Raw genomic sequence first — 13,785 nt, forward strand, 5'->3', positions numbered from 1 at the left:
CATCATCACATAAGGTCAATATACCTCTAAAGGACTCCCTTTTCAAGACACCTGCAAGATTTGAACCCAATCAGAAATGTACTTCAGGAGATATAGGGCTTTGAAGAGTGCACCCTTAATGTCACATGACTTGTCTGCTGATGACATCATTATCACATAAGGTCAATATAACTCTAAAGCACTCTCTTTTCAAGAGAGCTGAAAAAATTTAAACCAAATTGGATATACACTTCAGGAGATATAGTACTTTAAATGAGGCACCATTTAATGTCACGTGACTAGTCTACTGATGGCATTGTTGTCACATGAGGTCAATTTCCCTTTGTAAACATTCCCTTCCTAACTGCCTGCAAGGTTTCAACCCACTAAGACATGTACAATACAATATGCAATACAAAACATTATAATTATCATGGAAAAGGCACAGATTAGATATCTTAAACATTTGTCCCTTTTGGCGTTCCATACAATGCGATCTGCTCTAGGCAGCATGTGGTCGGCATTTTGCCACGTCCCGACTATAATGCCCTACGCACTGTGCGCCGTCTATGTTGCAGGCAGATATTGGGCGTCCACACACACAGTAGCATATGCACAGCATACTAATGGGGTTTTCGAGTTGGCAATTTATATTTTAGGGGATTTTTGTCTGCAGCGCTTCACGTGCGTGAAAAAGTACACCAGTTATGCACTTCATGCAGCTGACTCCAATGTTTTAGCTGTCATCTCGTGCACAATTGACGCTTGTATCGCTTATGGTTGATTTTTTACCGAATTTTGAAGAATAAAGACATTTTTATTGTAACTTCCGGTCTGATGACGTCATCAGCCCCAAACTTCACACACATGTTGACTGGGTAAAGATGGTCATCTATATCAATTTTCAGGTGATTCAGAAAAAACGTGTACAAAACAAATGGGCTTTAGAGCAGAAGAAAAAGGAAGAAGCAAAAAAAAAACCAGGAAAAAAAAAGAATGCCTTTTTCACAAATTGCAAAAAAGCCAACTAGAGGTCTCTGTCTGTGTAACAGAACAGAGGGCTTTTTCGGTTAATTCAAGTCGTTTACTATAAACAAGACAGTTTCAGGCTCTTACGTCATACTTACATCAATATTTCGGCATAATATTTTTATGTGGTCTTTGCTTGGTATAACTTTGATGACGTTGAAAGTTTGCTCACAGACCAAAAATTGTGCCTTCAAAACTTTTAAAACGTCTACTGGACGGTACAAAGAATTGAAAAATCAATAATGAATCACTGTATTACTTTACAATCTTTTGATAAGGGCTGTTACTTGATGACACTTTGGTGAATATTCAGTTTTGCAAAATTGCCAAAATAGTGTTTTGAAAATAAATACAAAGTTAAAGGGACGAAATAAGTGTCTGAAAAATCAATAATAAATTACTTGATGATGTCATCATGACGTCATCCATTTGCAATATCACTTTGTCCACGATCAAACATCGCAAAGTTACCAAAATTGTGGCTCGAAAACGTGTACCAAGTCAATGGGCCATAAACTCGTCTGCAGAAATACTGCTCCTTTAAGTTCACGTCACGTGATTTTCCCTTAACCTGAACAATTTTTACGAAATATTACTTCATATTTGCAATCTTAGCCATAATTCAAATAATATAACTGAACGTAAAGTACCCGATTTCTCTTTCGTTCTTATAGTAATCTTCAGCCAGGTAAAGGAGTACTTGTTCACTTGTGTTAATTAGAGAAATGAATACAAAACATATGGGGAAAAATATCATTACTTTCGATCTGATGAGGTCATCGGCCCCAAATTTCACACATGTGTTGACTGGGTGAAGATGATCATACACGTCTATTTTCAGGCGATTTGAACAAACTTCGCCACAGACAGCTAGTCAAAATTCGTTTTTCAGAATTTTTAACCTGTTGCTAGAAGGCCCTCGATAATTACATGACGTCATCAGTACATGATTTGAATAATAATATACCCCCATTGGCTAACATCGTTGAAAGCAAGTTGATACCTATTACCACTTTTAAACAATAATCCCACTTCCGGTTTCGACCGGAAGTAAGGGTCACATGATTTGACCCACACGAGATGAAATGAAGACCCAATTTTACCTTGGCACTTGCCACAAACAGAATGTTGCGGGAAGCCAGGGATACTTTTACATGTATATTAATAATATGTATATTATGGATTTTAAAATAATTAACATATATTAGAATATTCAAAAGTTAATAATAAATCACTTGATGATGTCATTGTGACGTAATTATTTGGGTATTATCTTTGCCCTTAGGTTTCCTTGGTGTAACTTTGATGACATTTGAATATTGTTGAACAACCAAAATGTTGCCTTGAAAACCTGTGCAAAGTCATTGGGCTGAAATAAATATTGAAAAAATCAATAATAAATCACTTGACGTCATCATGACGTGATTGTTCAAGGACCATCTGTGCATCCTTCATTGGTACAAGTGTGATGAAGATCCAAAGTTGCAAAAGCACTAAAGTCGTGTAGAGAATAAATGTGCACAAAACAAATCGCCTTTTGAGCAGAAGAAGAAAAAGGAATAAAAAAAAAAACACAAGGAATGGCTTGCGAAAAAGCCCCAAAACAGAACAAAAATAATGCCTTTTTCGCAAAATTGCAAAAAAAGCCAACGAGAGCTTCTATGTCTGTTTGCTTTTTTGCATTTCTGAGCTTTTGAATGAAAATGTAATCATCATGATTGCATATCTGCAAAGTTTCAACCCACTGGGACATACTTTTGGAGATGTAGGGCTTTAAAGGATGCACCTTTCATGTCACGTGACTTGTCAACTGATGTTGTCATCCTTCCATGGGGTCAATTTTCGTGTATCACACATCCCCCTCTAGATATCTGCAAAGTTTCATCTCAATGGGATAATTACTCCAGAAGATATAGGGATTCAAAGTTTGCATCATTAAATGCCCTGTCATGTGACACCTGATGATGTCATGATCACAATTTTCTTGACGGACCCTCTCTAGCTGGTGGACGAAGAGTTAATTGCACCTAATATATTTGGTCACATCGATAAAAATGCCGAAGTCTGGCTCTTGAAAAATGTGAACAAACCTATGGGGAAAACTTAAATACTACAAAATGCATAGAAATGAGGTGATGATGTCATTATGACGTCATGCTTCCGGGCACATCTTTACTACACTGTCTTTGCATGAGGCAACTTTGATGAAGATTGAACCTTGCAAAGGGTCTAAAGTGCTGTGTAGAAAAACTGTACAAAAGAAACAGGATTTTTGGTGAATAACCACAAGAAGAAACAAAATCTTGACAAAAAGAAAACCCTTTTCACAAAATGCGAAAAAGCCAACAAAAAAAAAGAAAAAACAGCTAAAAAGCATCAGGTGAATGGATATCTTCAAAAAACTTAACAGCACCGTAGCCAAGTGATAATCGAGTGCACACATTTTGTGAGCTGGTATGCCAAATTCCAGATATTTTGTTTTCAATACACTTTGTATCATGCTTGTATGCTTTCCGCAAGGTGGTAATATTTTGCCATCTTGAAATGTACTCACCTAAGACGGCAAATTCGGAGAGGGAGCTGTTGCAGACTGTGTAGTGGGCTTGATCTGGGTACAGGTTGTTCAGAGGAGACAGGTACTTTTTGTCAACATTCTGGTCATGGAGAACATGATGTCGGTGACTATGGTGAAGAACAGATTAAAAACTAACCTCAAAAACCAAAAGAATAGACAAACCCAGAAGCATACTGTTTTAAAGAATTGACAAACCTAGAAGCATACTGTTTTAACGAATTGACAAAAATAGAAACATACTGTTTTAAAACTAAAAAGTGTGAATATTTGTATCCAAGGAGAAGAAACCACTGTTCTGTGGGAGGTAGGAGTACCATCTTGCAAAAAATCATTTTCCTACATTAAGGATTTGAAAAACTTAACACAAAATAATTCATTCTCAACACCTGGTTATATCTTTAGTTAATAAGTTTTTTGTATTTTTAAGCCTGTTGGGCTCTCTAAATATATTAAAGCTCATAACAATATATCACAGTTTAATAATTACGAGAATGAGGACTATGGATGAGTCTTAAGATCTACTGGTTTTCAATCTCTGACTTAAAGGTTTCTCGTAAGTTTGTAACAGTTGGGGGGTTTCTTGAAACTTCCATGTTCGTGGCTTTGATGTGCCAGGTTGGTTTACAGTTGCTAATATATAAACAAGAGGCAGAACCAATGATGCCTGCTGAAAAGCATAGATACTAGATATACTGTATATTAATCTGGATCTGTATTGACGATGTTAATGTTATACTAGGCTTGATCTGTGGCATGGTACGGGTTCATTGAATACGTTTCATTAACACAGGTAACTACAAGACCATAACGTGAGAGAGAGGGTGCATGCATGTCCAAACGTACATGTTTACCACCTCCTCACACGATGAGCCCAAAACCACCATTTGCATAAAAACACTGGAGTCTTCTAGTCTTTTTTCAGGAGAGTGGGTGGTGAAAAGAGAGACATCTTTGGCCAGTACCTGAAGGTTCCTCTCTCAACGTCCTGCCCACTCAGTCTGACATGGATGCCATCTTTCAGCAAGGACCCAAAGGCTAGAGCCTCACCTAAAGCCCAGTCCACAGCGCGGTTCTTCACCATGTCCAAGCGACTACGCTGGACACGCTTCAAACCTGAAAAACAAATCCTTTCAACTTTACATCACACAGACCAAATGACATTTATTCTTGAATGATGATGTCCTCAAATGAAATTGACCAAGTTTATAAGCACACTATGGGATTCCATGCTGAATGTGAATGATGGAAATATTTGCATGAAAGATATTAATACAACAATGAGCAATTACAAAAACAATAAATTAAGACTAGCAGAGCTCCAACAACTATTTGGCACATGGCTACATACTATGTGCCTGTAGTTTATTCTGCCATCATAAATCATCACTGTTAAAGGGAGCTATCTCCAGACAAACAGCTATCTCTAAACGAACTACAAGGAAGGTCTTGGATATTGGTCTGGGGCAGCAACAGCCTTGTTCCCAATGGACTTTCTGATTGACTTGCCATGCAGGGTTGTAGCTAGGCAAACTTGAGTGCCAGCTAATTTCATGGCTGGGTGTCCAGGGGCCCACCCAAGGGCCCTGGTGGGATGCAAGGGCAACACCCTGCTGGGGTGAGAGGGCTGGGTTGGTTTTACCCTTTTAGAACAGGGAACATGTACCGTAGGAGGGCCTATCTTCATTTAGTTTTAGGCTATTTATGATGATTTTTAAGCATCAATCATAAAAGAATTTAATTCAAATCACACATTTATGGCTTTTTAAAGTATCCAAATACACTTATTGCGTTGGTGATTGCAAAATATGATGAATGTTATAATGTACATGAAATAAAATGGGACTAAATTTTTAGTGTCTGTGTTATTTTTTATGAAGATGCGTGCCATCGATACCTTACGACTACAGTCATTTTCCTACACATGTTCATGTAGTTCCAGATCCAAAAAAATTGTTCAGTCAGATTTGAGGCTACAAAACTCCTCAAATTCCAGTGAAATATGGTCAGTAGTCCACCTTGAGTGACATACTACAAAATTTCAAAATCCTCCCCCACAATAGTGAGGGAGAGTCTGCTAGGGAATACCTACCCAAACAGTCACTATACCGGTATCTGCAAATTTCCTTTGTGCCTTATTTCATATGCTAAAACTTGAATCAACTGTAGTGCGTCCTCTATTATCACAATACATTGCGGCACTGCCACCATGTTCGTCCGTCTTTTCTGGAGCCCAAGATCCAAGCCGGATGAGAAGGACGGGAGGGCACGACTGTTTGGTAGGTATTTGCTAGCAGACTCTCCAACACTACTGTGGGGGAGGAGTCGACTGTGCTCATCCTACCCAAATAGTCAATATTTGCAGAGTAGCACCATTCTCTAGAGGAGGGTTGGCAAGGAGGCACTGAAAATGACGAAGACCGTGTGGAATGATGAGGACCACCAAAGAAGGAAGGCCTTAAAATAGAGCTGGAGGTGGTTCACCCAGTATACTGTAGGTCCTAATGGTCTCAGTGAAGAGGCGAATATTGTCTCGCAATGAAAGGACTCATTGCAAGGCTTTATTCAAGTAGCAAGATGATAGTGTTTTCCAGCATGCTGCCCTTCCAAAAGGACACTGCTGAAGGATGTCTACTCTAACATTATGAATTGTGATAGGGCCATCAGGTTTTTGATCAGCCATTCGGAACAGGTAAACTGAATGGCTGAGGAAACCCAACTAGCGATATGTGTCTCTGATTACTGTTTGATGAGGTTTATCAGTGGGCTGAATTTGAATAGGACTTTGTGCAGAAGCCTAGGGCTGGGATGAAAAAGATGCCATGGTGTTACCATCTGATGAGACCATCTGTGATGGATACAATCAGCAATCTACTGCTCCGGAACAAAATGGTAACTTTTAAGTAGAAAGGCCAGCTTCCCCGAGGTGTTGGATGATGAAGCCTCAATGAGACGCTTGGGAGGGAAGACCTTTGAAGAGCTGAAGGACATGAGACAGGTCCCAAATGGGAATGTGCTGTCTTGAAGGGGAACGCTCAATGAACATGCCAAGAGGAGGGTACCTGAGGGTAATGTTGTCTGAAGGAGGGCAGTCAACAGGGGGAACCACAGTGGATAGCTCTGACAAGAGAACAGTACTTGTATATGAATGTTAACTGCAGTTCTGAGTAAAGTACGTATGAGAAAGAAAGTTGGCTACTGCGGTTCAAGGCGCCTCTGAGGGAGCCGCACAAAGACCAACACACCATGACATAGAAAGTTGTTATCTGTTGGTGCAGACTTATAGTAGCAGCCTGACTAATCAGGGCACCAGGGCTGGTGAAGCAAGAGCTGAGCGGAGCGAAGAGAAGACTATAGCAACACTCTTGAACATCTCATACAGAACTGCTAGGATGAAGGGTAGGTACGTAGGCAAGTAACCCTTTCAAGCTGAAAGGGAGGACGTCTGTTGCCCAGGCTTATGTATGTGTGTATGTGGTGCAGAACATCAGCGGTCAAGTGTTCTCTGTCATGGACAAAAGTCAATGTGTGAAATTTCGAATGCCTGGAGGATTAACTCAGCCATGTTGCAATGCAGAGTCTGCTCCGTCAGGTGAATCTTTCTGTGAGTGCACATCTGCAATAGAGTTGTAATGTTGGCTGCCAGGATATGGGTTGCCTTCAGGTCAATCCCAGAGTCCAACGCCCTGTGGAAGTGACGTATTGCACTGAAGGTTGCCTGTAGTTCCAGAATGTTGAAGAGACTGTCCAATAACGGAGGCACTCCTGTCCCTTAGACCTGAAAAGTCTGGAAGGGAAGCATCCCATGCAAATTGAGACAGATTGGTAGAAAATTGACACCTACATGTAAGGATCTATCTTTGGGAGAGGGAGGTCGTGAATCAGATGGTTCTTTATCAGCTGCCAGCGAAGGTGTGACTGGATGAGGTCCATTATGAAAACTGGGAGGTTGATCAGGTCACAATTTTACCAGAAGAATGCCAGTAAATGGACTGGGGGGGCCTCATTATGAAGATGATGAAGAGGTACCAGGTCCACCAGGCTCGTCATCAGGCCAAGGAACTGTTGTGTTTGTGTGCCGGAGCCCTCAGAGGGGTCGAGGATCACACCTAGATAAATCGGGGCATGAATAGGGACTGACCTTGATTATCCCTGAGTGATGACAAACTGCAGATGGCAAACTCTTAAGTAAGGCTAGTGTCAGCTGAAGCCTTTTCCCGAGAACTGTCTACGCTGAGTCAGCTGTCAAATATCCAAATGTCGAGATGACTATGGTGTAGGTAGGCTGCAACAACTTCTGTCATTTGGGTAAAAAATCCTTTGGACGTCGAGAGAGTGAAAGGCAGGTTGAACCCCAAAGGTTCTGCCAGCGTAGATGAATCAGAGGAATTTGTAGAACCGTAGATGGACTGAAGGCATGAGAGTAAGCGATTTTCAGATCCACCTGGCCAAGATGGAGTCAGCAGGTGTTAAAACACCTTGGAGTGTTCTGGATGTCTCAATACAAAAATTCTTAGGGATGAATGAACCTCCCTTGTTTTTTTGTGTGTGTGTGTGTGTGTCTCCAATGCCTTCCCATTCAATCTTGGAGGGATTGGAGTTAGGTGAAGATTCTGGTTGGACAGAGGGCCTCTAGTAAATTTGAAGGACAGCTGAAAGCAGTTGCGAGCACCCATCTGATTCACATAAATAAAGAAGTTGGCGGTCCCCAACAGTGCCCTCTGTGTTATTTGCATAGGCTGAGAGGGGGAGGGCAGTGCTGAACTTGACTGGTGCACAGGAAGTGAACGAATGGAATGAGTGAGTTAGTTCAATGTGGTTAGCCTTTGATCCCATCATCTCTATGAGTTGCCCCATGAATAAGCCTTTCTTGAAAAAAGAAACTGAACTTTTGCTTTCACGCCCTCATACAAGATGTTCATGGCTTCTATCGCATTAACTCTGCGAGTAAACGATGTGAGGTCGGAGATGAGTGAGAATCGCTCAAGATAGAGTTCTTATCAAGTGTCATAAGAGTGACAGCATAATGGTCTGGAGGGACAAGAGATTTTTTTTTTCAAGCACAGGAGAGATACTCCAAGAAGAGTGAAATAAAAGGCTGTGCAACAGAGACTGCAGTGTGAGGCTCTATCCAACTTAAAATTGGGTAACCTCAAGATTGGATTTGTCCTTGTCGAGGAGGCAGCGGCTTGCAAGAAGACTTAGCCAAAACAGCAGATTATAAAGGAGAGCCAGTGACTGACACATTCATACATTGGAAAGTCAAAAAGCAGAACGGTCATCGTGCATACAATGCGAGCACCCTGGGACGAGCTCATTATTATGGGTGGGGTCCCAAGGCCCCCTTGGGGCCCCTGGTGGGGTATATGGGCAATGCCCCAGTGGGTTCCAGGTTCCTGGGTTTTAGCAATTTTTATACCCAGGCTGGAAAGGTCATCTGGAACAACAATTCTTAATGAAACATGAAACAGAATTTGTCATTTTCCCCTGCACCTTCCATAACCACCCTGCAAAAAAAAGCCTCTTCCATGAGTTGTTCAATTTTTTTCTTTCATATTCTCTATTTGTGCATTTAAATTTCACTTTGTAAAGTTTTAGGCTGCATTACCATTCTTTCACCGCAATTAATGAAATTACAAATATGAAATAACAAGACTGGAAACATACAGTTGCATTTGGAGAAGAGCAAGCATGGATGCATGGATTAATCACTTTTTGGAATAAGGATGTCAACTTACTCATGTTGGATTGCAGCTCTTTCCTCTAACTCAACTTTTCATGTGCTTTGGTGTTTGGAGGTGATGTGTCAGTCCCTATGGTTCTATGGTCCCTATGGTTCCCCACTATTAGTGCCAAGCAAGGCTGTATGTATTTTGATATCTTGCCGACAAAAAACAAACTGCTCCCCCTTTGAAGATGAAGAAACGCAGTGATATATCGCTTTATATTCTTCTAGATATATCAGACGGTCAGCGTAGACACAGCAGACATATACAAGCCCTCCATATACTCGCGCTCACACCCTTGACATCGTGTCACAGTTGCCACATGCACAATTGCTGTGTATATCTGCATTGGTTATGAATCGGAGATGCCACTAGCCTATGCCCCAAAAAATCGAAAAATCGCACGGTGTCGGTTTCATATGTATTAATGCATGAGTCTGCGTGCATGTACACAACGTGCATCTTCATCATGTAGTTGGCTATAAAAACAAAAAAGTTCTTTCTTGATCATCGCTGGTTGATCACAGTCATGAGTTGCAGCCTACATGTAGGCCAGCATGCTGTTTTTTACTCAAAAAGATACAAACATGACGAAAGCTTTCCGCCTGATCGGAAGTATGCAGCGTTATGGTCATGACGGTAGTCAGTGGGTTTAGGCCTACCTGGCAAACGAAGCTTTCTAACATAAGTAGAAAAGAAATCACCATTGTTATCCTTTTCTTCGAACCATTTCCACTGAAATTTGTCCTTGATATCTCTTTCAATATCATGAAGATCCTCGTTTCTGTTGACAATTAGATGCTGCACTTTGTCAGCCCTTGAACATAAGGTTGATCCACGTGTTGATCATCCAACATACAATGTACGTTCGTTGTGTATGTTCATGCACAGCACATGTCGGATGTGCGAGCATCAAGGTGTCCATGACAAGCGATTTGCATGCATCAAAGGTCAATATTTAAACGTATTTCCAGTCACTGACGACACCACTCAACACTGTCCTTCGTATTTTGCACCACAACATGACTGACGTAAGCACTCTGCTGACGACTGCGCACAAGATTAAATACCCAGTCGTGTGGTGCAGGATACGTGCGCATCATAGATTGGCTTCCAGTCTTTTCTTCTTTATTCAATTTTGTCAATGTTGGAAACATTGAAGGGGGAAACATAAAAAAATCGGATTTGGGGAGAAAAATATTAAAAAGTCGGATTTTTTATTAAAATCAGAAAAGTGGCATCTCTGTATGAAATCTCTGTATGAATAGGCTCATTCATAAATGGCAATATCTTTTTTTCCCCCATAATTATTGGACGATGATACAAAAAAGATTTACAAAAAAATCATTAATTCATACTAAACAACAAAATGTAAAACGAGGGAGTTTTGGGGAGGACACACAGAAGTAAATAATGCCATGGTTTCATTAATTTTTGTCCCTTGACATGCCAACCTTGTTCCCATTCACACGAGCTTGCTGCACTAGGAGGTCCAAAGGAATGCACATGCTGCCCATGGAGTCGAGGTTGGCATCCCTATCACTTGGCTTTGGCTTGAAATTACACATAAATTTACAGGTACGGTTGTGGCTACACCCACTTTCCATACAGTCATGTGTAAATTGAAGCCGCAACCAACCGATTTGGGCACAAACAGCACGTACGTGAGTACGTGTTGTATGAGGAATGATAAAGATGAGTGAACTTTTGTGACAATCCGCAGAAATTGGAAGATTTTTTTCTTTCAAAAAATAGGGAAATCGTAACATTCTGAAATTTAGGCCTTTTAAAACTCAAAAATCAAAACAGCTGCACTCTAACTGGAACAGATGGCAGGTCTGTACATCGTATACATGTATATGTGAAACTTATATGGTGTGTATGGTGCAAAGTACATGTAAGAAGGATAAATATTTCAATCTCCATGCATGAGGTGAACACCTTAGCCTTAGCAAACAGAGGCAGTGGTGCTCCAGGGCCCTACTTATACCCTGATTTGTAACCAGTGGCATAACTAGGGTGCTACAGCTGAGGGGGCACCTGGGGTGCACAATTTTTTTTTCCAGGGCGCACTGAAAATAATTGAACTTAGTATATATATTTTTGTCAATTTCAAAATTTCAAGGGGAGGGCCACCCGGGGGGACAGGCCTCCTTTGGGGGCATGTCCCCCCCGTAGCTACACCACTGTTTGTAACTTTGTCCCTCATGAGGCTGGTTAATCCTACCTCCATGAAGGTTGTAATCCTCTGGCACACTGCTGAATTTCTCCCCAATATCTCTGAGAATGTCCTCACTGATCCCAGTGGGTGGGTAGCGAAGGGGCACATCACTCTTGAAAAAACCTTGATTTACAAACAATCATATTTCCATAATAAATACCATGTATAAATGAATATCTTGAACTTAACTTTAAGTAAATACCCAAAAGCAAAATTTGTCAACATTTTTTCTCAGGTCGGCAATAATTTGATGATTTAGAAAACAGACCTGTCCAGGGAGAATCCAGCCAATCAGAATTCTTGACATGCGCAATTGTCTTTGCATTCTGATAAGCATCTTCACAGATCTTGTCGTAGCCTGCAAGTTCTTCCTACACACACAAAACACAGTGATCCGACAAGTAGTGATGAAGTTGACTCAAAACAAAATTTCAACAAAGGTGTTGACCAGTGGGCTTAAGGAATACCTTAAGTACAGAAAATAATGATGAACATATAGCATTTAGTCAATCCTGTTTGAGTTGCATCTTCTGCTTTTGTTAGACATTAATGTATCAGTTTGCCGAGCACCCTTAATTCTCATGAACAACCAAACCCGAGACAGAAATATAGTATTACAAGCTTTCACCTATTACTATAGGGCCAGTTTTAGAAAAGAAAAAGAGACTGAAAAAATGACGTGTGATAGACTTCTGGAAAGTTATTCATTTCCACTACCTACATTTTTCACACATGGTAAGATACTTCCCAACCACAGACATGTCCTGTCCTACCTCAAATTCTTGCTGTGTCATGACACCTTCTTTGATCTTAGCCTCTGCATATGTGGACAGCACAGGCTGGTGGCTGCGGATTTTCTTGTACATTAGGGGCTGAGTGAACATAGGCTCGTCCATCTCATTGTGACCATTGCGGCGGTAACACACCTATCAATAAAATCAATATGCATTTCAGCAAAAAACATTTCTGACTGGCCAATCCAATACAGCCAAACCTTCATATAGACCTTTCCATTTTAGTTCATTTGGATATGGCCTGCTTTTTTGTCTAAGGAGGACACCCGACCTTCATTTCATCTCACACCTGGTCACATTCCTAGTAAATACCATCTACCTAATCTGGGGCAGTATTTGATTCATGAAGAAGAAACAAAATGTACAGAAGAAATCGGCAAATATGAAACAGGTAAAAAGAAGCAAGGCTCGGGGAGATGCTGTGCCGTTATAGGTTGCACTATTAATAGCAAAAAACTGCAGTAGCGGATCCATTGCAGTAGCGGATCCATTCACCTAAACTACATTTAGAATGTAGGTGCAAGCAACCATGGCAACTTCACCGCTTCCCAGGACATCTCAAGAATGACAAAATCCGCAAATAGTGCATTGCCAACCATCAACAAAAAACTAAGCATATTAAAATAGCTGGGTAAGTATGGTGACAGCTTTACATTTCTGGAAGGAGATTTTTTTATTGTTTCCAATCTTTTCATTTCAGCCTCTTCTGTAACTAGTACTGTGTAACCATAAAGGAATAACAACACATTATTCCTCCGTGGTGTAACTAATGCTTGTTACTGTTCACAGCAATCTTGTAGACTCTTTTCTTATGCGAAATTTATTGTAGGCCCACTCCTCCAGAGTTGATTATTCTATGAATGGTTTTCTTTCAAATGCAAATCAACTGGGGATGGAGTACAATTGATTTGCATAAGATTGAAGTGAATATTGCGCTAAACATGCATTATTAAACATGTACATGTAGGCTCTAATACAGTAAAATCTTGATAACTCAAAGTCGGTTAACTCGGAACTCCACTTAACTCGAAGAATAATCAATTCCTGCTGAAAGAATAGGCTTTTATGTACAAAAACATTTCCATAACTCGAACTGCTCATGCTGCCGGATTCGTTTACCTCGAAGTTTTTGTGTAGCAGATCCAAAAGAAGCCACCGCCAAAATACTTCCAGAAAGTGCGGGTCTAGTTATGAATCATTTCTGACATGCACACTTCGTCTTTTCACACCGGAACACTTGCAAGTGCGCTACCATGATGATCGATCTTGACACATAACCACACCTTGACCGCAAAATCCGACTTGCAGGAATTGGCCCAATTGTTACCGTGGGCCCATTGTAGCGTAGCCAGTGCGTCGGCAGGCCAACTGATGGCTCTTTGCGGTGGCTGCAGCAATGCATTGGAGATCTTTTGTGTCTGCCGCACGTGCCACACGTACGGTCTGGCCCAACTGCTTGCGCTC

The 13,785-nt window shown here is 40.9% G+C and overlaps 1 protein-coding gene across 2 annotated transcripts in view; it reads right to left on the reverse strand.

Annotated features, from left to right (window-relative positions):
• Positions 1 to 13,785, reverse strand: part of LOC110986840 (2-oxoglutarate dehydrogenase complex component E1-like) — a 100,956-nt gene that overhangs the window by 12,292 nt on the left and 74,879 nt on the right. For both annotated transcript variants that reach the window (XM_022249077.2, XM_022249078.2), the window contains exons 11-15: positions 12,301 to 12,453; positions 11,796 to 11,898; positions 11,534 to 11,650; positions 4,546 to 4,696; positions 3,563 to 3,690 (exon numbers count right to left, since the gene is read on the reverse strand). In XM_022249077.2, coding sequence (XP_022104769.2) covers positions 3,563 to 3,690; positions 4,546 to 4,696; positions 11,534 to 11,650; positions 11,796 to 11,898; positions 12,301 to 12,453 — 652 coding nt within the window. The remainder of the gene's footprint in view (positions 1 to 3,562; positions 3,691 to 4,545; positions 4,697 to 11,533; positions 11,651 to 11,795; positions 11,899 to 12,300; positions 12,454 to 13,785) is intronic.

The sequence above is a fragment of the Acanthaster planci genome, linkage group LG19 (genome assembly GCF_054643075.1).
Source record: "Acanthaster planci isolate LZ-2023a linkage group LG19, COTS_SCS, whole genome shotgun sequence".
Lineage (NCBI taxonomy): Eukaryota > Metazoa > Echinodermata > Asteroidea > Valvatida > Acanthasteridae > Acanthaster > Acanthaster planci.